This window comes from Anomaloglossus baeobatrachus, chromosome 1 (genome assembly GCF_048569485.1).
Source record: "Anomaloglossus baeobatrachus isolate aAnoBae1 chromosome 1, aAnoBae1.hap1, whole genome shotgun sequence".
Lineage (NCBI taxonomy): Eukaryota > Metazoa > Chordata > Amphibia > Anura > Aromobatidae > Anomaloglossus > Anomaloglossus baeobatrachus.
In genome coordinates, this window is record NC_134353.1 from 654070876 (window position 1) to 654097085 (window position 26210).

At 46.6% G+C, this 26210-nt stretch overlaps 1 protein-coding gene across 2 annotated transcripts in view; it reads left to right on the forward strand.

Moving 5' to 3' along the window:
• Nucleotides 1-26210, forward strand: part of SMTN (smoothelin) — a 189049-nt gene that overhangs the window by 48947 nt on the left and 113892 nt on the right. For both annotated transcript variants that reach the window (XM_075319947.1, XM_075319948.1), the window contains exons 2-4: nucleotides 20127-20284; nucleotides 22675-22765; nucleotides 23056-23134. In XM_075319947.1, the coding sequence (XP_075176062.1) occupies nucleotides 20127-20284; nucleotides 22675-22765; nucleotides 23056-23134 (328 nt within the window). The remainder of the gene's footprint in view (nucleotides 1-20126; nucleotides 20285-22674; nucleotides 22766-23055; nucleotides 23135-26210) is intronic.

Sequence of the window (26210 nt, forward strand, 5' to 3'; positions counted from 1 at the left end):
TCGGAGCATCAATAGCCACCACACACAGGCATATGCAGGAGATGGGCTACTAGTGTCGTATTCCTTGTGTCAAGCCACTCATGATCAATAGACAATGCTAGAAGCGTCTTACCTGGTCTCACATCCTCACCGGAGTCCGCTCCTACGACTTCTGCTTCGGTCACCAGGCGCCGCCGTATTTCCGCCATGGACTGTGCTGGTGATAGTAGAGGAGTCTGCCAGTGACTCTGGTGGGCGCAGGCTCCGCTCATCCACTAAGCTGGGTTTCTCTGGGACCTGCAGTACCACTGGCTGACTGTAGGTTGCATGTGTATTCTAGCTGAAGTTACCACCATTCAGCTATAGCCAATGGTATACACCACACCCTTCTAATTCCCCCTCCTGTCTGCTGGCCACTGCCAGATATAGTTTTGTATTCCTGCTAGTGTCTGGTTCCCGCTTTGCTCTAACTATTGATTCCTGTGTTTTGACCGCAGCCTGCTCACTGACTACTCTTCTGCCTGCCGTTTTTGGACCTCGCTGCTATCTCCGATTTTGACCTCAGCCTGATTTTTTGACTATGCTCTTGTCTGACTATTTTGTCCCTTTTCTGTATCTCCTGGTTTGACCCTGCCTGTCGACTACTCTTCTTGGACTCACAATCCAAGCTGCTTGAGGTCTAGTGTGATTTTCCACAATCAGTGATGATTTGGGGAGCCATGTCATCTGCTGATGCAGGTCCACTATGTTTTATCAAGACCAAGGTCAGCGCAGCCATTTACCAGAAAATTTTAGAGCACTTAATGCTTCCCTCTGCTAATAAGCTTTTTGGAGATGGAAATTTTATTTTCCAGCAGGAAGTGGCTCCTATCCACACTGCCAAAAGTACCAATACCTGGTTTATTAACCACAGTATCACTGTGCTTGATTGGCCTGCAAACTCGCCTGACCTAAACCCCATAGAGAATCTATGGGGTATTGTCAAGAGGAATATGAGACACCAGACCCAACAAAGCAGATAAGCTGAAGGCTGCTATCAAACCAATCTGAGCTTCCATAACACCTCAGCAGTGCCACAGGCTGATCGCCTCCATGTCATGCCTCATTGATGTAGTAATTCATGGAAAAAGATCCTCAACCAAGTATTGAGTGCATTTTGCTATACATACTTTTCAGTAGGTGCCAACATTTCTGAGTGTAAAATCATTTTTTCAGTTGGTCTTATCTATATATATAATTGCCTTATTCTGTCTGTCTGTCTGTCTTGCTCCAAAATTGTGTCCTTACGGTGACACAAAGCTGATTGGCCGCTGGGCTCGCCATGGCCCCGCCCCCCCCACGGATTGGCCTCTCGCCCCAGCTCTCTGCAGGCCCCGCCCCCCTCACGCAATCCACGCTCGCTCTTGCCCAACTGACACGTAGCTCCGACTCCCAGGTCACACACACACATCAGATCACACTCACTCTCACACACACCTCACACATCACATCCACACACTCACAACATCCTGGGATATCGCTTGCTTCTACACCGGCTCCGTCAGGATCCCAGCAGCGCCAGAGATAACCTTGCGATGCTGGGATCTTCACGGAGCCCGTGAACGCTGTTAACCATTATACACATCGGGTAACTAAGGTCCCTTGGTTACCCGATGTGTATCATAGTTAACAGTGTACACCGGCTCACACTCACTCTCACACACACCTCACACATACATCACATCGCATCCACACACTCACAGCATCCGGCGATATCGCTTGCTTCTCGGCCTCGATACTGTGCTGTTGTGACCTTTCAGGACCTGTCGGAGGATCACATGGCCAGAAGCATGTGGTATCTCCGGATGTTGTGAGTATGAGCGCGTATGTGCAATATCGTCAATGTGTGTGTGCGTGAGTGTATGCGATCGGGTGTGTGTGTGAGTGTATGCGATCGGGTGTTTGAGTGTCGGCAGAGGAGCATGGCGTGCTGGAGGAGGCTGGGAGGAGAGAGGCTGATTCTGGGGAAGGCTGGGATGGAGAGGCTGATGCTGGGATGAGAGAGGCTGATGCTGGGATGAGAGAGGCTGATGCTGGGGACAGAGAGGCTGATGCTGGGGACAGAGAGGCTGATGCTGGGGACAGAGAGGCTGATGCTGGGGACAGAGAGGCTGATGCTGGGGACAGAGAGGCTGATGCTGGGGACAGAGAGGCTGATGCTGGGGACAGAGAGGCTGATGCTGGGGACAGAGAGGCTGATGCTGGGGACAGAGAGGCTGATGCTGGGGACAGAGAGGCTGATGCTGCGGGGAGAGAGGCTGATGCTGGGAGGAGAGAGGCTGATGCTGGGAGGAGAGAGGCTGATGCTGCGGGCAGAGAGGCTGATGCTGCGGGTAGAGAGGCTGATGCTGGCGCAGCATGGCGGATGGAGCACGTTTGGGAGTGCGCAGCATGGCGGATGGAGCACGTTTGGGAGTGCGCAGCATGGGGGATGGAGCACGTTTGGGAGTGCGCAGCATGGCGGATGGAGCACGTTTGGGAGTGCGCAGCATGGCGGATGGAGCACGTTTGGGAGTGCGCAGCATGGGGTATGGAGCACGTTTGGGAGTGCGCAGCATGGCGGATGGAGCACGTTTGGGAGTGCGCAGCATGGCGGATGGAGCACGTTTGGGAGTGCGCAGGATGGGAGATGTAGCACGATGGGGGGTGCGCAGCATAGGGGATGGAGCACGATGGGGAGTGCACACCTCCCCCCAACACACACACACACACACACGCGCGTGCGCACTGCACAACACACCACACACACTGGGAACCACAAACAACTGCCCTACACAGACACCCACACACAGACAACGCTGCACACACAAATATACGCACATACCGCACAACACACACATTGCACAAAACATACCTCCCCCTAAAACACACCACACACACACCGCGCAACACACACACACACAACGCTACAGACACACAGCGCTCCACAAACAACGCAACACACAAACAACACCGCTCTCACCCCCTGCCACACCCAGACAACACCCAGAACATGTACAGCGCCCTACACAAACAGTTGGTAACTACACACAACAACATATATATATATATATATATATATATATATATATATATATATATATATATATATATAACAAAAATCATACATGAACTACACAATACGTAAATTCTAGAATACCCGATGCGTAGAATCGGGCCCCCTTCTAGTATAATATAATTTTCTAAGATAATGACTTTTGCGTTTCCATTGGCTGTAAGCCATAATCAACATTAACAGAAATAGACACTTGAAATAGATCACTCTGTGTGTAATGACGCTATATAATATGTGTTCCCTTTTTGTATTGAATTACTGAAATTAACGTTTTGATGATATTTTAATTTATTGAGAAGCACCTGTATGTGATGAGCAAGCGTGCTTGACCGAGCATCGGAGTTTAAAAATGCTGGAGTTTCCCATTGTCTTCCATTGTACTCAGTTCATGCCCGATGCTCAGTTGAGTAACGAACACTGGCAAACACGCTCGCTCATTACTAATATATATATATATATATATATATATATATATATATATATATATATATATATATATCTATATATATCTATATATATATATAGATATATATCTATATATATATATATATATATATATCTATATATATAGATATATATCTATATATATATATATATATATATTAGTAATGAGCGAGCGTGTTTGCCAGTGCTCGTTACTCAACTGAGCATCGGGCATGAACTGAGTACAATGGAAGACAATGGGAAACTCCAGCATTTTTAAACTCCGATGCTCGGTCAAGCACGCTTGCTCATCACATACAGGTGCTTCTCAATATATATATATATATTAGTAATGAGCGAGCGTGTATATTCCTGGCCTATAACCACCACCAGTGCATTGTGTTGGGGTGATTAAGTGGTCATGCGTCAAAATTCCTATGTCAAGACCTTATATAAATCAAACACAGATATTGTACATCACCAGTATTCCAGTTATATAGTTTCAAACATTATCCGCCCTCAATCATTAATTCAGCTAGTACATCATATTGTTGAGGGAGATATCAAAGGAGCAATGGGAGTAATAACAGTCCTTGCAAGATAAGTACTAGGACAGTTGGGCCTATCATACCTTCTGTCAAGACCTTTTTTCATCTCCCCAGAAATTCCTTTGATATCTCCCTCAACAATATGATGTACTAGCTGAATTAATGATTGAGGGCGGATAGTGTTTGAAACTATATAACTGGAATACTGGTGATGTACAATATCTGTGTTTGATTTATATAAGGTCTTGACATAGGACTTTTGACGCATGACCACTTAATCACCCCAACACAATGCACTGGTGGTGGTTATAGGCCAGGAATAGTGACAGGGGCATTTAGGGCTAGCCACCGAGGAACGGGGGCACCCAAAAACTTTAAGGTGTATTCACCTCCGTTGCCAGGTAGGGATAAACATTAGGGAATACTAGGTCCCTCCATCCCATATTGCGATACCCCCTAAAAATCACGAACGGTGGGTGCACGCCCTTGGCCTACTGCCCTATTTTTAGGACCTTATACACTATTCACAATCACGACTTTTTGTCCAGTGTTGAACTACTGGGTATGACCCCAAAGTTTTTAGATTGGGAGTATTTTAATGAATATTTAATAAAATTGTTTTTTTAGAGGTTTTTCATGGTTATATGACAACTTGTAGTTGTGCAAACATTTGGTGGCTTTTGGCAGTTTTATGCTAGTCTGTGCTAGCTCCGCCTACTTCTCTAAAAGTGGGCAAAGCTTGGATGGGCGCGATGGTTTGTGGCCAAGCGACCAACAAAAATCCTTCTATAAAACCTAGATTGTACCAAACGTATTATTAATTGTTAGTTGATGCAAAAAAAGTGAAAATAACATGGACATTTTAAAATGGAAGTAAGCTAGAGGAATAGAAAATCACCAAAACACATGATATAAATACCAAAAAATCAAAGAAAAAAGTGAGAAAAATAAGAAATAAATTGATAGAAAATAATGATGAAACAATAACCAAATTAGGAAAATAAATATCTATAAAGGGGTAGTAAATTATAAATTATGGTAAACATAAGGTATTTACTATTTCTTTCAGTCCTATAATAAAGTGCAAAAACCCCCCAATATTTAATAAGCTGTTTCTATGAAGTCCACAGTATAAGCCAAAATACACAGTAAAAAATATATACACAGTAATGTAACATGTACAACAAAACAAATTTAAAGGGAACCACTCATCAGGATTTTTGTATATAAGGTAAAGCCAGTGCTATACTGGCACTATCAGGCTGATTCTCTACTTACCATTAGTGGTCAGATTGGATGTTTAGGTTTTCAAATCCAAGAAAGTAAAGTTTATAAAATTATCAGCTACTTGATTGGCATTTGCAACTGAGCAGATAATAACTGGGTGGGTATTCAGATGGATTCCCGCCCCCTGCCTGTTGTTCCTCCCTCTCTGTTCACTATGGTATCACACAAACGATTCACTTTGCTTAAGGACCTTTGGTGAGGTCATTCCCATGTGACCAGAAGGGGCGGGGCCTCAGCTAACAAAGCTGGATACCAGGTCACATGGGTATGACCTCACCACAGGTCCTTAAGCAAAGTGAATCGTTTGTATAATACTTACCATAGTGAACAGAGAGGGAGAAACAGGCAGAGGGCGCAAATCCATCTGAATACCCACCCAGTTATTATCTGCTCAGTTACAAATATCAATCAAGAAGCTGACTATTTTTTAAAGTTCACTTTCTTGGATTTGAATACCTAAACATCCAATCTGACCACTAAAGGTATGTATAGAATCAGCCTGATAGTGCCAGTATAGCACTGGCTTTAGGTTATATACGAAAATCCTGGTGATTGGTTTCCTTTTAAAGTGCAAGTACAAAACCGCATTGAAAGTGTATCACAAAGATTATGTAACTGAGATTAACAATGTGCTGCCATGAATCACAGTATGGACAAAAGACTGGTAGAGATATTCAAATCATTGATCCAGACCTGTCATGTTGATAAGCGACTTTCTGCTTCCCAGCCACGCACCTCGATGCGCGTTTCGCTAGTTGCTTCCTCAGTTAGTGACAAGCGCCCAACAAATTAACCATAATTACGCTATGAAATTGTGTAAATTACAACAAATGTCACGTGATCCCTGTGGCCACTCAGCGCTGGCTTCTCTCTTCCTCTGATGTAATCTGACATCCAGCGGATGTGAGCGCTGCGGCTACTCTGTCACTCTCGGGAGGTCAATTATCTCTGAAGGAGGGGAGAGTGAAGCCAGTGCTGATTGGCTGTAACAGACTCGTGACATGACCGTGTCATTTGACCACTGGGAAAGCCAGTGCAGGAACGTCTCCGGAGTCAAGTATTGGTGATGTTATTTTACAGGGGGAACTATAGGGATTGAGAAGGGGTGGTCCGAGTAGTGGACAGCTCCTTTAATAAATCTGGCTTTATGTCTAGTGAGGTTTTAGTACTTCTAATAGCCAAATGGCGACAACATTTTGGTATTATTTTGGTTATTAGACGAAGTTCACATGACTGTATGAAAGATCTTATGTTTTTCATCGCAGAAAAATGGTTCATTTATCATGTGTGATGTCCGGATTTATCCATCAATAATTAAAGAAATGATCCAAAGCCGAATACAGTTTCCCATGGTAATAATTGCATTGGATCTGTTGAAAAGAGATGGCATTAGTTTTTACGTACCCATTGAATTATATAGGGCAGCAATTAAAATATCTGCCCTCAAGCACTAAACAGATATATTGGGTATATAGACATTGTAAAATATTTATTTATTGTCTCCCTTATGTAAGATTTTTATTCTGTTTTTAAAATGCATTAAAAAAATGTAAATTAAGGGTTTTTTTCACGTTTATAGCAGAGTGGGTATAACTTATGTCATTTAGTACATCTGAAGAAAAGAAAGAAAAAAAAACATTCTACTTGTATGTATACATCTGGTTTCATATTAGACTATAGATTATTAAGTAGCAGCTGTCTGCTGTATTTTGGGCACTCTCTGAAATTCACCTCTCCCTGGGGAAAAAAAAAAAGCTATGGAAAATGTTCCGAAATACTGTGTGGAAATAGACCCTAGGTCTTGGGTAATATCTTACGACACTAAGAAATGAGTATCTGGAATTTTAGAAACGCAGTCCATCTGCTTCTTATTCCGTGAATGCTTTCCTGGAGATCGGCTGCGGAGCTGGGTCTTCATCGCCCTGTCTCCATACTGCAGACACCACAGGAGGAAATGGGCTCTGTTGGTGGAAACTGATCTTCACTCAGATATGAAGCCTAACCTAAATTAGTTTTTGTTTGTTTGTTCTTCCTCTTCTCTTTAATCCTTTCAGATTACCATTTTACCTGCCAACTATCCTTCCCCTCACCCTCTCCTCCTCCCACCCCCCTCCCAAAAACCCCAAACTTTGTCATTTCTTAGGTACAATTCATGCCATGCACCAGGGTAACTGGTTGTTTTCTTTTGGGCTTTAGACGCTGTGTGTGCTGCCTTAAGCCCCCGTCACATTTAGCGACTTACCAGTGATCACGAAAACGATGCGACATGATAAGGATCGCTGGTGAGATGTCACACAGTCAGACCTTACCAACGACTCCGTAACGATACAGGTCGCAGTAGCGACCTGTATATCGATCTCTGCTGTCATTGGGACCCTGTCATACAGTGTCAAACATAGCGATGCGTCCTGCCCAGCAGGACATTGCCTTTAAAGAAAATGGTCCAGGACATTCAGCAACGATCGACCTCACAGCAGGGGCCAGGTCGTTGCTGGATGTCACACACAGTGACATCGCTAGCAAGATCGCTGTTGCGTCACCAAATCCGTGACTCAGCAGCGATGTCGCTTAGTGAGACGTGGCCTTTAGTTTTGTTGTGTGTGCTGCCCTAAGGCGGCGTTACATGCTACGATTTATCTGACGATATGTCGTCGGGGTCACGGATTCCGTGACGCACATCCGGCATCGTTAGCGACCTCGTTGCGTGTGACACCTACGTGCGACTCTGAACGATCGCAAATGGATTGAAAATCGTTGATCGTTGACACGTCGTTCAGTTTCAAAATATTGTTCGTCGTTTGGAACGCAGCAGACATATTGGTACGTTTGACACCCTGCAAACGACGAACAACATCCACACGACCGCCTTGTGCAAACAATATATCGCTGAACGATTTTGCGCCATTTGTGAGATTGTTACGTGTGACCGCTAATAAACAACCTATGTGCGATCTGGGCGTGTCAAATCACTACTGAGATAGTCAGGTAAATCGTAGCATGTAAAGCGGCCTTTAGTTTTGTTGTGTTTGCTGCGTTAGTTTTGAAGCGCATGACTTAAAAATCCATGAAAAACAAAAATCTATCTGAACTCACCCTTTTGCAGTAATTATGAATTTGAGCCCGAAAGGTCGCCCTACACATCAATTTTTTTAGATCAAATCCTTGCACCCTCAGTTCAGCATAAGCCACATTAGTCTCCGTAGGGAAAGAGGAATAAGCCTCTGCCATACACGTCTTGCTGCCGCCTGTCTCCTGTGAAAACTGTGGCATGTTGAAATCCAAAATGCTAGTTTTTTCTTCCAACATTTGTGATTGTGACTATCTCTACAAATTATATGGTCAGGCCAGTGACTGCCTTAATGTATTTGGAGCTTTTCCTATGTCTATACATAATGTAACTGTTTAGGCTCACCTGGTGAGGTGGATCCTCCAAGCCCAAGGTCCAGGTGAGCACACGACTTTGGTGCCGCAGGCAAAAAAGCACATTGGAAATGAGTAGTAGCAGCACAGGAAGCTGCAGTCAGACAGGATACTGAGACTGCAGGTGCCAGAGGTGCTGGAAGCCATGGACAAACAGGATACCGGAAAGCGGATACCAGAGGTACTGGAAGCAACGGACAGAAAGGATGCTGGGAAGCAGATACCAGAGGTACTGGAAGCCACGGACAGAAAGGATGCTGGGAAGCAGATAGCAGAGGTACTGGAAGCCAAGGGCAGACAGGATACCGGGAAGCAGATAGAGGTACTAGAAGCCACAGACAGAAACGATACCAAGAAGCAGGTTGCAGAGATACTGGAACTACGGGCAGACAGGATATCAAGAAACATGGGTAGTGGAAGCCTTGCGCAGCCAGGATACCAGGAAGCAGATAGAGGTTTTTGAAGGCCCTAGCAGACAGGATGACAAGAGGCAGTTAGTAGTGGTAATGGAAGCCAAGGGCAAACAGGATACCGGGAAGCAGATGGTAGAGGTATTGGAAGCCATATGCAGTCAGCACTCAGGAACACTAAAACTCTTAATACCACACTGGTGTGTCTTGCTGAGCCTTTTATAAGCCCAGGCAGGTAATCACATGGCAACATGCCGGACCACCGGCAAAGCCTGATGTGGAGCACAACAGAGTCCGGTGGAGCGGGGTGAGGTCAGAAGAGCCCGGATCCAGGACAGGTGTGAGTCTTGGTGAGCCTGATATAGGCCCAGGCAGGCAATCACATGGGAGCACACTGAGCCACCTGCAAAGCCTGATGTGGAGCACAACAGAGTCCAGTGGAGCGGGGTGAGGTCAGAAGAGCCCGGATCCAGGACAGGTGTGAGTCTTGGTGAGCCTGATATAGGCCCAGGCAGGCAATCACATGGGAGCACACTGAGCCACCTGCAAAGCCTGATGTGGAGCACAACAGAGTCCGGTGGAGCGGGGTGAGGGGAGCAAAGCCCCGATCTAGGACCGCTGTGTAACAGTAATTTGTTGAGAAGTACACTTTGGTGTAATTAATGGGAACTTGCTTTTGTTTACATCATAATCACACTTGGTTAGAACATTTTATATTTCAGATGTGACTAATGTCATATGAGCGAAACGATTCCTTGTCAGGAGTTTTATGGTTTGTTTATATATTTGTTACGCACCTTTTACGCTGTATTCCTGTAAGTGGCCCTCATCCTGTATGTATTAATATTAATATTACACTTCTACGATACCTTGTGGGGCAGACTTGCAGCGTTCCTTTGGGTTGGTGTCCCTTGTTGGCCATGATGCATGGTGTACTACAGTAGTAAATGGGAGTAGGAAATTGGAGGATAAATTGATGATTTCCTCTTTTGCTTGTTTCCTTCAGACTGAACAGCATTAAAAGCCATTTTGGCCTTTTCGTTGTAGATTGTCATCGGATTGTGTTCTTTTTTGTGTTTTCTCTGAGCATCAACACAAAACCTGACCACAAACGGCGTCCAGATGTGACCAGATGAGCTGCCAAGATCCAGGCTGATGCTGGGGAAAGTCATGCAGAACTTGCAACTTTTCAACCAAATGTTTTCTTTGTGTGACTGGCAGATCTAAATATAAGATCGTTCCCACTTACTGTTCCCTTCTCGCAGTAAACACTTTGGCCTCTAGAGCTGGCCGCCCACGGAAAAGCGTCATATAAATCCACTTTGGTTTGTACGGTTTCAAATATCAAAGTGAACCAACTCTTCCTGGATTGTACACAGATTTGTAGAGTTATGTGGTTCTTTTCTAAGGATTTGGCCAGTCTTTGGTTTGTAGGTCAACTGCATTTTCATTTCTCGCACTTTCAGTTCCGTAAAGATCGCATTTCAGCAGTCATCCTTTTGTTGTTACAATGACTCCTCTGTATAGATAACACAAGAGCCACCACTATTCACAATAGGTGATTATCACAGCTCACCTCCTCCCCCTCGCTGCTTAATGACCTTAGCTCAAATCTGAGTATGTCTAGAAAACTTTCCTGAAGAAGTAAATGAGACAGAGGAATCCTATTGGTGGCTGTGGCCCATTTTGAAGGCTGTAAAGTATATTTCTAAATTCAGTTACTATAAGCTGGGGCAAGAGGGCCACCCTGATAATCAGGTAAATCTAAAATCAATGGGAACACACCACATCTGGAGACCATGGAGCAAACTTCCATCGCTCACTACAGATGGCTTATCTCACAATATCATACATATTCTTTATTGAAAACTGACTTTCATAAGGGAACCTGTCACTATGAAATTGCAGTCCAATCCACAGGTAGCATGTTAATCATATTGTTTTAGGAGTAGATTCATTACAACCTGTTTTGTCATTTAAACCTCTGCTCTCTGGGATTTTCAGTCCAGTGGGTGGAGCTATTTCTGGGATTTTCAGTCCAGTGGGCGGTCCTATCAGTGACTGACAGCTTTCTTTGCATGTGTGTGCATACAGAGGTAGCGGTCAGTCACTGGTAGAACCGCCCACTGGACTGAGAATCCCAGAAATAGCTCCACCCACTGGACTGAAAATCCCAGAAAGAGCAAAGGATTAGATTATAGAATGGTAGAGTTGGAAGGGACCTCAAGGGCCATAGAGTCCAACCCCCTGCGAGTGCAGGTTATCCTAAATCATCCCAGTTATATGTTTATCCAGTTTCCTCTTGAAGATTTCCATTGATTAAAGGTATTGGCCAGGTTTATCCTGAAAGTCTGACCTGAACTACTACCAAGTTTTGTCCGTGGAGATTGCTTGCAGAGGCTGAACTCAATAATTTAGTCCATAAAGTGTATAGTCTATATATGAAGTCAGTCTGGGATAGGAACTGTGAGAAGTGACCTGATTGTTGGCAGTGCCGTATAAAGTCTGGAAATTCCTGAAGACAGGTACCATACTGGCTGCCATTTCATTCACTGCCACGACCTTGGCATCTAGCAGAAAGGTCTTGTTAATTACGCCCTGTTGGCACAAGGCCTTAAATGCTTTTCTTTTCAAGAAATTCTCTAGTGCCCAAATAGTAATGTCTGGTTCCCTTCCCTGGAGCCCCAACCTGTCTGTGTGCTTAGGTCCCAGCGCTTGTATAAAGCTGGGATTTCTATTGATTACAGCAGTGTTCCTTCCCCTCCCCCATCACATTGCCATGATGGTCTGTATAGTGTGATATGTGCATGAGTCCATACATAAATGTGTGAGATAAGCTCCTGCTTGTTGCTGTGTATAGCATATTGTACGTCTGCTCCCCATGCTGTAGATTTCAAAACGTAAAATAGAAATGTCAGGTGTACGACCAGCAATCTCGTGCCTGCGCATTCTGCCTGCCAGCTCTTCTCCTGTGCTGTTCTGCCTGCCGGCTCTTCCCCTGCGCCCTTCTGCCTGCCGGCTCTTCCCCTGCGCCCTTCTGCCTGCCTGCTCTTCCCCTGTGCTGTTCTGCCTGCCGGCTCTTCCCCTGCGCCCTTCTGCCTGCCGGCTCTTCCCCTGCGCCCTTCTGCCTGCCGGCTCTTCCCCTGCGCCCTTCTGCCTGCCGGCTCTTCCCCTGCGCTGTTCTGCCTGCCGGCTCTTCCCCTGCGCCCTTCTGCCTGCCGGCTCTTCCCCTGTGCCGTTATGCCTGCCGGCTCTTCCCCTGCGCCCTTCTACCTGCCTGCTCTCCCCTGTTCGGTTCTACCTGCCAGCTCTTCCCCTGTGCCGTTCTGCCTGCTGGCTCTTCCCCTGCGCCCTTCTGCCTGCCAGCTCTTCCCCTGCGCCGTTCTGCCTGCCAGCTCTTCCTCTGCGCCGTTCTGCCTGCCGGCTCTTCCCCTGCGCCGTTCTGCCTGCCGGCTCTTCCCCTGCGCCGTTCTGCCTGCCGGTTCTTCCCCTGCGCCGTTCTGCCTGCCGGTTCTTCCCCTGCGCCGTTCTGCCTGCCGGTTCTTCCCCTGCGCCGTTCTGCCTGCCGGTTCTTCCCCTGCGCCGTTCTGCCTGCCGGTTCTTCCCCTGCGCCGTTCTGCCTGCCGGTTCTTCCCCTGCGCCGTTCTGCCTGCCGGTTCTTCCCCTGCGCCGTTCTGCCTGCCGGTTCTTCCCCTGCGCCGTTCTGCCTGCCGGCTCTTCCCCTGCGCCGCTCTGCCTGCCGGCTCTTCCCCTGCGCCGCTCTGCCTGCCGGCTCTTCCCCTGCACCGCTCTGCCCTTCTGCAGTAACGGGTTTCAATTTTGATGTGCACAGGCCCCGGAGTTTTAAATGCCATATTAGAAACCACACATGAATATAGATTAATTTTACTGAAGAAGCCATCTTTATTTTATTTTATTTCTTTTTTCCTGTAACTCACATCACAGTATTTGAAGGGGTCGTTTTATAGTGGATCTGCTTGTAAATCCATTATGTGCGCACGTGTGCGCTCTGCACCGCACACAAAAGGTCTGCTTCAGAGCGCAGCTGAAAAGCTCCGTTCTGAAGCGCCTGGTGCCTGCAGAATTCGTGCGCTCTGCATGCTGCCTCTCCCTATAGACAGCATGCAAAGCGCGCGAAAGAAGTGACATGTCACTTCTTAGAACGCACGCTTCGGGCAGCAGCCGAAGCGCTGCGCTCTAATATGCCACGTGCGCACGTCTCATGCACATTCATAGACTGTGCAGGGGATGCAGGACGCATGCAGTTACGCTGCGGTGCAGAACGCAGTGTAACTGCATGTAATACGCACACGTGCGCACATAGCCTAAACATACCCTAAAATTCATTCTGCTTGAAAATTGTATAGGGGTAAATCTTGACTAACCTTTAGGTGGCGCTATGGAGGCGGGTGGCTTGTCTCTGACAGAAAGCCGTGTGGCATAGAGCTGAGGCCGTCTTTACAAGTCATCATGGAATCTCTTGCACAACACCGCTTTCTATCTAGAAGGAAAGTTAATCTTACAAAGCAAACAAGCACAGAATATAATCTGTCACATATAATGGATTAGTTCTGGAATATCCATTTTCCAGTTTCATCGCTACTGACAAATGCTAAATTCTTCAATCATTTGTAGTGGTTTCATCTTGAAAAGGTTTCTACCTTGCGTCCATCATCCTGGCTGGGAATGGGAATTCTTCATTGCTTGGAAAGATGGCTCTGCTGTCAGAAGAAGCGACACACAATGTGTTAGTGAGGGATCGGACTATGGTCTGAAGAAAGGGAAAATATTCCATAAATTCTTTCCAGCTTTTATAGGTCACTATCTGACATTTCACTCTTCTCCCGCGGATGAAGTTTTCTACCGGGGTTTTCTGCATTCCTACAATACAATGGTATTTTGTATTGCAACACATGTGCCCCCTGCATCGCTCCTATGCTATGTGTCACATTCTCACTCAGCGAGCGGTCCTTTCTCAGAAAATAGATTTTTTTTTTTGTGTGGAAATGCCAAACTAAACTATAAATCTGCTCAATATTAGAACCCCACAGAAAGATTTGTGTATGCCTGTTTTATAATTAAAGAAGTAGTGAAGTATTACCATTGTAGGCGTAATTTAGAAGAAGCGTCATAGTAACACTTTGTTGGCCGTAGCATCCAATCATAGTTCAACTTTGATTTCAATAAAGGGGTTCTCCAGGAATAGAAGAAAAAAAAGATGTCAAAAATATATTCCTTAATGGCATTAAAGGAGATCTGTCACCAGGTTTTGCCACCTAATCTGAGAGCAGCATATTGTAGGGGCAGAGATCCTGATTCCAGTGATGTGTCACTTACTGGGCCGCTTAGTGTAGTTCTGATAAAATCACTGTTTAATCAGCAGTAGATTACCATTAGAGGACTACTTGGCGTGCTGCCAGGTAGTCCAGCATATTCATGAGCTCTGTACAACTGCTTGATCTGCAGCAGAGAGAACATGGATTTTTATCAAAATGACAGCAAACAGCTCAGTAAGTGACATATCTCTGGAATCAGGATCTCTGTCTACATTATTCTGTTCTCAGATGGGGAAGCAAAAACCTGGTGACAAATTCCCTTTAATGGCTGTTGGTGATGAGCGAGCACTACCATTCACTTGTGCTATTTGTGCTTCAGGTCGGACGCTGTGACTGGCTCTCCTCGAGTACCAAGTATAATGGAAGTGTATAGGAAACAAGCATTGTTATTATATCTTTCCATAGGATCCAGAAGATCCCATGGAAAGATATAAAATGTGAGGGATGTACGATATACTGTGTGTGTGTGTGTGTGTGTGTGTGTGTGTGTGTGTGTGTACTGTGTTTCCCTGAAAATAAGCTACCCCACAAATAAGCCCTAGCAGGAATTTTCAGCCTTCTCGGAGCAAGTATTAAATTTAAGCCCTCCCCCAAAAATAAGCTGTAGTTGTGCTTCAATAATGAAGTGTCCATGCAACTAAAACAAAAGTTAAAGAATACTGCAGGACACTTCATTAAAGAGAGACGACAGACCCCAAAAGAGAGAAGACAGACCCCACAGTCATTCCACCAGACCTCCAATGGCTACAGCTTGCACATGCGCACACGCACACACACACGCACACACACACGCACACACACTGATATCGTACTTCTTTGGGGACCTGGGATGTTGTGCAATGTGAGGACCTGCGTTCTTCCACAGGTCTTTGATGCGTTCCCCTGCTGGTCCTTGTTTTCCACAGCGGCCATAAACAGTATGGATGTGTTATGTTACTTACTGCGATCTTGTGTGTGTGTGTGCGCGTGCGTGTGTGTGTGTGTGTGTGTGTGTGTGTGTGTGTGTGTGTGTGTGTGTAAAAAACCCAATCATGCGCATAAGAATTCTGAAGTCTCCGCTTTTGCATGTACTGTAGAGGCTGCCCGTAATATTTTCTGGATGAGTGGTTATTGTACATTTTGAATTGTCGTATTTGCTTCTATAATTAAGGTTTCTGGAAGGCAATGAGCCAGTCGCCCTTGGTGTATGTATATGTGTTTTGATACAGGAATTGGTGTGTAGTCTTGTGCACACAATCGGGACTCACTGCTTCCTGACCTGCGGGGCCACGAGTCTCCTCCGCAGGAGACCGCAGATGCTTGTACCCACAATCAGGCTTCAGTGCTCTGTGTTCTCTCAGTTGTGTTCTCCCTACGGAGGACGAATGCAAATCCACAGCAAACAATTGATATGCTGCGGTCTGGAAAGACGCTCCGCAAGTCAGTGTTTGATGTGGAAAAAACAAGGACAGTGGGCACATGATTTTTAGAAATTCTGTCCACTATGCTTGTACTGTACAACGCAACGTTTTGGACTCGGTGAAAACACACTACATCCAAAATTCTGCAAACCTTGATCGTGGGCAGTGGCACCCACCTAGATGTACACTTTCGGCTCAGCCCGGCTTGGCTAATTAGTGTTCTCAATGAAGAAAGGAAAGTGTGTTGGCAGACACCTCTGGTAGCCGCTAGAGACTCCTATACACAAAGAATAAAGGCCGCTTTACACGCTGCAATCTCGCTAGCGAGATCGCTAGCGTGCGTGCCCGCCCCTTTCGGATGTGCGTCATGGGCAAATCGCTGCCCGTGGCGCACAACATCCCTCGGACCCGTCACACTACTTACCTGCCTAGCGACGTCGCTGTGACTGGCGAACCGCCTCCTTTCTAAGGGGGAGGTTCGTGCGGCGTCACAGCGACTTCATTAAGCAGCCGCCCAATAGAAGCGGAGGGGCAGAGATGAGCGGGCCGAACATCCCGCCCACCTCCTTCCTTCCTCATTGCCGGCGGCCGCAGGTAAGGTGAGGTTCCTCGTTCCTGCGGTGTCACACATAGCGATGTGTGATGCCGCAGGAACGACAAACAACCTCCGTCCTGCAACAGCAACGATAATTGGGAATAAAGCACCGTGTCAACGATTAGGTGAGTATTTTTGCTCGTTAGCGGTCGCTCGTACGTGTCACACGCAACGACGACGCTAATGAGGCCGGATGTGCGTCACGAATTCCGTGACCCCCAATGACATCGCATTAACGATGTCGCTGCGTGTAAAGCAGCCTTAAGGCTCCGTGCCCATGATCAGTGTTTGCAGTGTTTTGGATGCAGCGTTCGCGGCCCCGCAGGTCAGGACCCGCTGTGCCAGGACGCAGTGAGTCCTGATCATGGGCACATACCCTAACGCTAACTGATATTGGCAGCCTCGCAGAGGACACTCTACGGTAGGGGGACACACCAGTGCTTCTGTGTATGGAGGAGTCAGGAGACGTACAGGGGACATTACTTGCCCATCCCTTCTGTGCGGAGACATCTGAATGATACACTTGCACATGTGTGCTGTTAACTTTGGCCTAAACCCATCAAATAATGAAGAACAATTAGTTCATATTTTGTCATTTTATTGCTTTTTTAGATTAATATTCCACAGTCTCTTTGAAATAATTGCTTGTGTCATGTCTGCGCCGGCTGTTCCTTATTTAGATGTTCTTGCTCCCCTCCCCCCTCCTTCATACATATGCCTCTCTTTGGGTTTTATTGGCAATTCATAGTGTTTTTCTTTTCCTAATAGTCTGCAGTTTATTTACAGTCAGATTTTCTAAAAATATTTCGTAATGTAAAAAAAAGAAATCTTGAACCAATGTTTATCAGACGGAACAAATCTAACCAGAACATGCGCAGACGCTGCCAAGTATTGCACATGGTGCCAAGTTGTTTTTCCCTTGTTCCATAAGTAGACTTGCAAATAATTTGTTGGGAATTTTAAACCTGGCCGTCCAGATGTGATCGTATTTATATCTGCAGTCCGCTTCCTGCGAGGAGAAAGTGGCTCAGTGCTGCCCTCTTGGGGCTCAAGCTAGGCATTACCACTGAGCTCTCAATTCCTAGAAAGCTGCTGCGGTGGGTTATGGGTGTCATGTGCCCACCTTCCTATATTCTATCAAACATGAAGCCCTAGTTGCTTTATACAGAATACTCTGGGTGTACTGTACTTTTCTTGAAATGTTTATTGGGACAAATGACTGATGCTTGTGACAAATGACTGATGCTTGTGACAAATGACTGATGCTTGTGACAAATGACTGATGCTTTGTGTGTGGTTCTTATTGTGTCTGGACTAAATTCATTTCCCGGCCAAGAGACTGGACATCAGCATTTCATGATTTACAATGAAATCTGTAATTAAGGCCCTTCAAAAAATGTTTTGCTTAACCAAACATGGTGGTAACTAATAGATAAAGGTTTTTCTTGTGATTCCTATGTGGAAAACTTATCATCTGGTCTCCTGTTTTTGTGCATTTCGAAAGGTTTCTTGCATTTGTACTCAAAAAGGGTTGTCCGGTGAAGAGCAATATCACCCATACGTATAAGGATAAAAGATAACTTAAAAACCAGTGAGGGTCCGATCTCTGGTCAGCGCAGGGCATGTTTATCATTGTCAAAATGGAGCAGAAGTGTGCCTGCTCATCCACCTCTCCACTCCATTCATCTCATATAGAAATAGGGCTGTGCTCGTTTTTTGTGTTGTTTTTTTTTTTTTGTTTTGTTTTTTTGTGGCAGCCCAATAGAGAATGAATGTTTAAACTCTAATTTGCAGGCAGTAATTGCTTAGTCTGCTGTGCTGTTCTTGCTTTTAAAGGGAATCTGTCACCAGGTTTTTGCCACCTAATCTGAGAGCAGCATAACGTAGAGGCAGAGACCCTGATTCCAGCGATTTGTCCCTTACTGGGCTGCTTTGTGTAGTTTTGATCAAATCACTCTTTAATCAGCAGTAGATTATCAATAGAAGACTACTTGGCCTGCTGCCAGGTAGTCCAGCACATTCATGAGCTCTGTATAACTGCTAGGTGGGCAGCAGAGAAAACATGGATTTTATCAAAATGACAGCAAACAGCTCAGTAAGTCACACATCGCTGGAATCAGGTTCTCTGTCTCTACATTATACTGCTCTCAGAAGGGGGAGCAAAAACCTGGTGACAGATTCCCTTTAAGGGATGTGACACCCGTTGATCAGCTGTACCCTGTGCTGGATGTAATTTGTGTGGAATGGCACAGCTCCATCTACTGTATAGTGGTGACAGCTGGGTACTGCAGATTAATCTTCCATTGATTGAAAAGGGGAGGATGTGCAGTATCCAGCTACAGCCACTACAGTGCAGCTCCGCTATTGATCGCATCTGTGCAGCACCAGAACAGCTTAGCAGTAGGGACGCCAGGTGTTGCACCCAACCAATATGATGCTTTTGATCTATCCTAAAGGATGGTACATCCTGGGGCGGCATGGTGGCTCAGTGGTTAGCACTGCAGTCTTGCAGCGCTGGGGTCCTGGGTTCAAATCCCACCAAGTACACCATCTGCAAGGAGTTTGTATGTTCTCCCTGTGTTTGCGTGGGTTTCCTCCGGGTTCTCAGGTTTCCTCCCACACTCCAAAAACATACTCGTAGGGAACTTAGATTGGCAACACTGTCCCCATTGGGGATCACAATGTATGTAAAGCGCTGTGGAATTAACAGTGCTATATAAATAAATAAAATTATTATTATATATTATTATAATAATATAAAGTAGTAGAAGAAATAAGTCATCTAGGCTCCATAGAAAAAACTATTTATTGCAAAATATCCATAAAATCACAAAGATAGACTATTCAGGAAAACAAGTGAAAAGTTCAATGGCCAAATCCAAAAAAGTAAAATTGACATGACCGATGTGGTAGAAGTAGTGTTGAGCGAACCCGGACCGGCAAAATCCGGATCCACGCGGTTTGGGCGGCAGATCCGAGTCCGACCCGGACACGGGATTCCGGGTGCACGATCCGAATCCGTTTTTTTCCTCTCTCTGTTCTAGAGATTAGTGAATGCATTTGCAGGTCCCTGGTCCAGTGGCCATATTGGTATTCCTTGGCCACCACATGGGAGCCGTGTAAACCGCTTCCTACCTGCCGGATTCATCTGCCTCTCCCATGATTAGTCAGACTGACGCAATGTTATTGTTGCGGTGTGACGCACACACAATGTTGCACCAGGCCGGATATATAATATAGGAGCCGTGGACGCCAGCTGGTGGGCATCGGTCCACCGCGCTCTAGGATACTGATGTGGCTGCTCTCGGGTTGCTCAGATCTACCATGTATACATGTATTCCTCGTTTATGTGCTTCTTTTATTTTGAAGGCTGGTGTTGGTTACTATGTCAGAGAAATGGTTCAGACAGATTTTTCTTTTCCGTGCACTCATCTGCTGAAATTGACTTTTCCATAAACAAAGCTGTTGAAATTAAAGACCTTTTTTGTTTTGAATATGGAAAATCTGACCAGTCCTCCACTCAGTCATCCTGCATCAAGCCAACCTAACAATTTACTCTGTATTAATCCCCCAAAAACCCATGCACATTTTCACTCTTGGCTCAGGACTTGTGTATATTCTGTGTCTTTCGCAGCTGGAAGTGACTCTGGACCTGGCGGAGAGGCGGGAGATTCGCTCGGCCATCAGGGAGCTACGGCGGAAAGAGCTAGAGCGATGTGAAGAAGCCCTAGCATCGAAACGTTTCAGATCCGAGAAAAGTAATGGACAGGAGGACAAGGAGAACCAGCCTGGGTTTGTTTCTATTCATTACTAAACAACCTTTTATGAACTATGTGATGATGGTTGCTTATTGGGACCTATCAGAATAATACTATGCATGTTTGTACCTATAAAAATGAACAGATACCCAATGATGTGTCACCAATCAATCACTTATGGTTTGGTTATTGGGTGATTATGCAATAACAGAAAAATATTTGAGTTTAGTAAGATTTTAACCAAGGGCATGTGGTGATGGTGGCAACTTCTCTTTCAATATAGAGCAGTACATCTGTCATGATACCATCAATGAACTGTAGCTCTCCACACCAGCAGCTCTTTTGAAGCCCTAAATATAGACAATGCCACCACCATGTTTCACTGTAGGCATTATGCATTTTTGTTTGTACTCCTCACCTTTGTAACCCCATGGAGTTTTAAAGGTATGTTCACACGCTGCATCTTTTTTTTTTTACCACAAAAATGCAGCGTTTTTGTCCCAAAATAATGCACCAAAAACGCATTGCAGCATAAAGCATCAAAAACGCATTGCGTGTTTTACGCGTTTTTGTCTCATTTTTACCACGTTTTGCCCAATGCATTTTTTAAGTCAAATCTATTGACTGAAAGGGCTCAAAAACGCTGGAAAAACACAAAAAGAATTGACATGCTGCATCTTCAAAAACGCAGCCAAGATGTAGCCAAAAAAAAAAGATGCCCAGTGTGGACAGCATAATAGAAATCTCATAGACTTTGTGGGAGAAGGAAATGCATGGATTTAGGTGCATCTTTGTGACCTCAAAAACGCACCAAAAGATGCCCTTTGTGAACTTAGCCTATTTCAATCTGTTCAAAAAACATTTATCTTGGTCTCATCACTCCAGAAGATAGTCCTAGTAGTCTTCATATTTTTCAGTATAGCCCTTGTCAAATTGTAGGTGGGAATTTTGTGTGCATGGGCTTTTAGATGCTTTCTTCATGGACGACACCCATGTGTGCCATTCCTAAGCTGTCGCTACTTTCACATTTCCGTCAGCATGTACAGACACTCCCATAGGATAACATGGGGAGTGTCTGTACATACTGAAACCTGCAGATTTATCTGGAAAATCCAGAAAATCCGCGGATTTTCCGCAGATAAATCCGCAGGTTTAATTTCCTGTGGGCACATAGCCTCAAATTGTATTTAGCCTTGTAAAATTTTAATAACTACTGATTTATGAAACCTGATTCCATGCAGATGACAAATGAGCAAAAAGTTGACTTTGGTTGAAACTTTGACAATTTTTTAAGATCCGCTCATATGAACTTAGTTTTATTCAAATTATTACAGAGTCTTGGGTCCTTTTTTGTTTTCTGAACCCTCCTAAATTGGACAGATTGCTGGTAACTGTAAAGGTACCGTCACACTAAGCAACTTACCAGCGATCCCAACAACGATAGGGATCGCTGGTAAGTTGCTAGGAGGTTGCTGGTGAGCTGTCACACTGCGACGCTCCAGCGATCCCACCAGCAACCTGACCTGGCAGGGATCGCTGGAGCGTGGCTACACGAGTTGCTGGTGAGCTCACCAGCAACCAGTGTCCAGCCACACGTGCAGAGAGCAGGGAGCAGCGCACACTGAGCGCTGTCTCCTTGCTCTCCTAGCTACAGCACACATGGGGTTAATTACCCGATGTGTGCTGCAGCTAAATGTGCACAGAGCAGGGAGCAGCGCACACCGCTTAGCGCTGGCTCCTTGCTCTCCTACTTACAGCACACATCAGGTTAATTAACCCGATGTGTCCTGCAGCTAGCTACATGTGCACAGAGCAGGAGCCGGCAGCACAGGCAGTGAGAGCGGAGGAGGCTGGTATCAAAGGTAAATATCGGGTAACCAAGGACAGGGCTTCTTGGTTACCCGATGTTTACATTAGTTACCAGCCTCAGCAGAAGCCGGCTCCTGCTGCCTGCACATTTAGTTGTTGCTGTCTCGCTGTCACACACAGCGATCTGTGCTTCACAGCAGGACAGCAACAACTAAAAAATGGCCCAGGACATTCAGCAACAACCAACGACCTCACAGCAGGGGCCAGGTTGTTGCTGGATGTCACACACAGCAACATCGCTAGCAACGTCACAAAAGTTGTTCGTTACCAGCGATGTTGCTAGCGATGTTGCTTAGTGTGACGGGGCCTTAATGGAATAGTGCTGGTGATGAAGATCACTGTGTCTACAGAGGTGCGGCCAGAACAGACTGACCCTTATCTACTATGCCTAACACGCCTAGAGAATGCCATACTGTCCGCCTCAGTATTCAGACCCAGCACTTACTATGAGCTTGATGTTTGCGTTTTTCACTGACGGGGAACTGATTATGTCGGTTCCCTGTTTCATAACATTCGCTAAGTGCGATAAGGCTATCCTATTTTTTTCATTTAAAGCACTGAAATGGAGGAAAAGCAGCAGAGAGCGCTGCATGCCCTGGCAGGAAGACTGGAGGCGATAAATGATCTGGAGGAGCTGACGGCACTGGTACGTTTTCAGTCTATTAGGCCAGAATTGCACCTCAGATGAGAAAGTCATTGCAACCCTCCTCTCTTATTGTGTATTATATGTACTCTTATGCATCCTTGAGATTCTGTTGCAGCCCAGTCTGATTGCATCTTATGTATTTTTTACATTTGTTATTTAAATCTGGTTTGTCCCCAGTAGAGGGCACTGTTTATGCCTTTATTATTGAGACACATGTCCAGGCTGCCACTAGGCTGCGCTACTGCATCACTCCACTAAGTGCACACTGAATTTTGTACCTTCCCTTCCAGCTTCGAAGTGCCAGTGAATATGAAGAGAGGAAACTTATCCGAGCTGCTATTCGGAAAATAAGGAATGATGAAATAGAAGGTAACTAGTTTGAGGCATTTATATTTCTTCGGCGCTCCATTGGGAGACCCAGACGATTGGGTGTATAGCACTGCCTCCGGAGGCCACACAAAGCAATTACACTAAAAAGTGTAAGGCCCCTCCCCTTCTGGCTATACACCCCCAGTGGGATCACTGGCTCACCAGTTTTCTGCTTTGTGCGAAGGAGGTCAGACATCCACGCATAGCTCCACTGTTTGTAGTCAGCAGTAGCTGCTGGCTATATCGGATGGAAGAAAAGAGGGCCCATATAGGGCCCCCAGCATGCTCCCTTCTCACTCGCGGTGGTGCTTGTAAGGTTGAGGTACCTATTGCTGGTACAGAGGCTGGAGCCCACATGCTGTTTTCCTTCCACATCCCCTGGAGGGCTCTGTGGAAGTGGGATCTTGCCGGCCCCCAAGCCCTGAGGCCGGGCTCCATCCACAGACCCAGAGAACCTGCTGGATTTGGAGCATGAGTACAGTCAGGGACAAGGCCCTGCATCATTCAGGTACTCGGTGTCCCCGGCAGGCACGGACACTCTCAAGGCTTGCTGAGCGTTATAGTGCGCCGGGGACAGTAGCGCTGTGCGCTGGGGTTAGCTCACTGCAGCTTTGCTGAGTGACGTTACATGTTGGGAACTACTGCGCCGACCGCTCCTGGAGCGGCGGCGCAGCTGCGACTTGTGGTGCGCCAGGGACTTTGCGCCGACCGCGCTTTTACGGCGGCGGCGCTTCTAACTTTAGCCCCCGGCTTCTGCGGCCTAGCGCCGCTTCGTTCCCGCCCCCACCCTGTCAATCAGGGTAGGGGAGAGACGCTGCTCAATTGGCAGCGCCGAGGGCTGGAGCTTTATTTACATGCTCCAGCCCTCTCACTAGGCACAGTGGGAAGCAGGCTTCCCGCTCTTCGTCTGTATACGCCCAGGGCCCGCCCCCCCTCTCCACAAGGACGCCGGCAGCCATTACACATGCAGTCTGGCTGGGGAAAGGCAGCAGGCTCTGGGAGACCCAGACTAAAGGGATTTCGGCGACCACACACCCGCTCCTAAGCGGGCGGTAAGCAGCACTTTAGTGCTGGCCCCACTAGTGCCTCAGTGTTATATTAGTGTACTTTTTTCTTGGTACCATATATATATATAGTTGCACTGTAAGGTCGCTTCTTGGCTGGACACCCTGTACTGCTCTGAGGAGGCAGCAACATGTCATCCGCAAAACGCAAGGGTGCCAAGGCACAGGCTGTGTACACTGTTTGTACTGCATGTGGGGCTGATCTACCGGCAGGCTCCAATGACTCACATTGTGTGCAATGTTCAGTCCCAGTGGCACTTCGTCAGCCAGAGCCTATGGTGGCAGTGGCCCAGGCAGAGACGCCTGTGAACCCTGCCCCGGTGACGGGGACAGACTTTGCAGTTTTTGCTGATAAAATGTCTGTGACTATGACAAAAATCCTGGAGACCTTGCAGTCCAGGCCAGTTACTCAGACCATGGACACTGCTGTGTCTATGCTCTCCGGTCCCCCTCAGTTGGAACTAATCCGTACTTCAAGGGGGTCTCAAGCATCACAGGCTGAAGTCTCTGACTCAGATGACAGTCCCAGGCAGCCTAAGCGAGCTCGCTGGGAAAGACCCTCGACGTCATCACACTGCTCAGGGTCTCAGCGAGAAGAGTCTCTCTGTGATGAGACTGAGGACGGTGATCAGGATTCTAATCCTGAGGCCCCTCTCAATCTGGATGCCCCTGATGGTGACGCCATGGTTAATGACCTTATATCGGCAATTAATAGACTGTTGGATATTTCTCCCCCAGCTCCTTCAGCAGAGGAGGCAGCTGCACAGCAGGAGAAGTTCCATTTCCTGTATCCCAAGCGTAAATTAAGTGCTTTTTTGGACCACTCTGACTTCAGAGAATCGATCCAGAAACACGACGCTCATCCAGACAAGCGTTTCTCTAAACGTTCTAAGGATACCCGTTATCCTTTTCCCTCTGAGGTGGCCAAACGCTGGACCCAGTGTCCAAAGGTGGATCCCCCAATTTCCAAGCTTGCGGCTAGATCCATAGTCGCAGTAGAGGATGGCGCTTCACTTAAAGATGCCAAATACAGACAGATGGACCTTTGGTTGAAATCTGTCTATGAAGCTATCGGCGCGTCGTTTGCTCCAGCATTCGCGGCCGTGTGGGCACTCCAAGCTATTTCAGCTGGTTTAGCACAGGTGGATGCTATCATACATCCAGCAGTACCGCAGGTGGCGTCCCTAACTTCGCAAATGTCTGCGTTTGCGACCTATGCTATCAATGCTGTCCTAGAATCTACGAGCCGTACCGCTATGGCGTCCGCCAATTCTGTGGTTTTGCGCAGAGCCTTGTGGTTAAAGGACTGGAAAGCAGATGCTGGTTCCAAAAAATGCTTAACCAGCTTGCCATTATCTAGAGACAGACTGTTTGGTGAGCCATTGGCTGAAATCATAAAACAGTCCAAGGGTAAGGACTCTTCCTTACCACAGCCCAGAGCAAGTAAACCTCAACAGAAAAAGTGGCAGTCGAGGTTTCGGTCCTTTCGAGGCTCGGGCAAGGCCCAATTCTCCTCGTCCAAAAGGACTCAGAAAGAACAAGGGAGCTCAGATTCCTGGCGGGCTCACTCACGCCCCAGGAAAGCAAATGGAGGAACCGCTTCCAAAGCGGCTACCTCATGACTTTCGGCCTCCTCCCTCCGCATCCTCGGTCGGTGGCAGGCTCTCCCGCTTTTGCGACATTTGGCTGTCACAGGTCAAAGACCGGTGGGTAACAGACATTTTGTCTCGCGGGTACAGAATCGAGTTCAGTTCTCGGCCTCCACTTCGGTTCTTCAGAACCTCCCCACACCCCAACCGAGCAGATGCCCTGCCGCAGGCGGTGGACTCTCTAAGAGCAGAAGGAGTCGTGATCCCTGTCCCCCCTCAGGAACGGGGGCGAGGATTTTACTCCAATCTCTTTGTGGTTCCAAAAAAGGACGGCTCCTTCCGTCCTGTTCTGGACCTAAAACTGCTCAACAAGCATGTGAACGCCAGGCGGTTCCGGATGGAATCCCTCCGCTCAGTCATTGC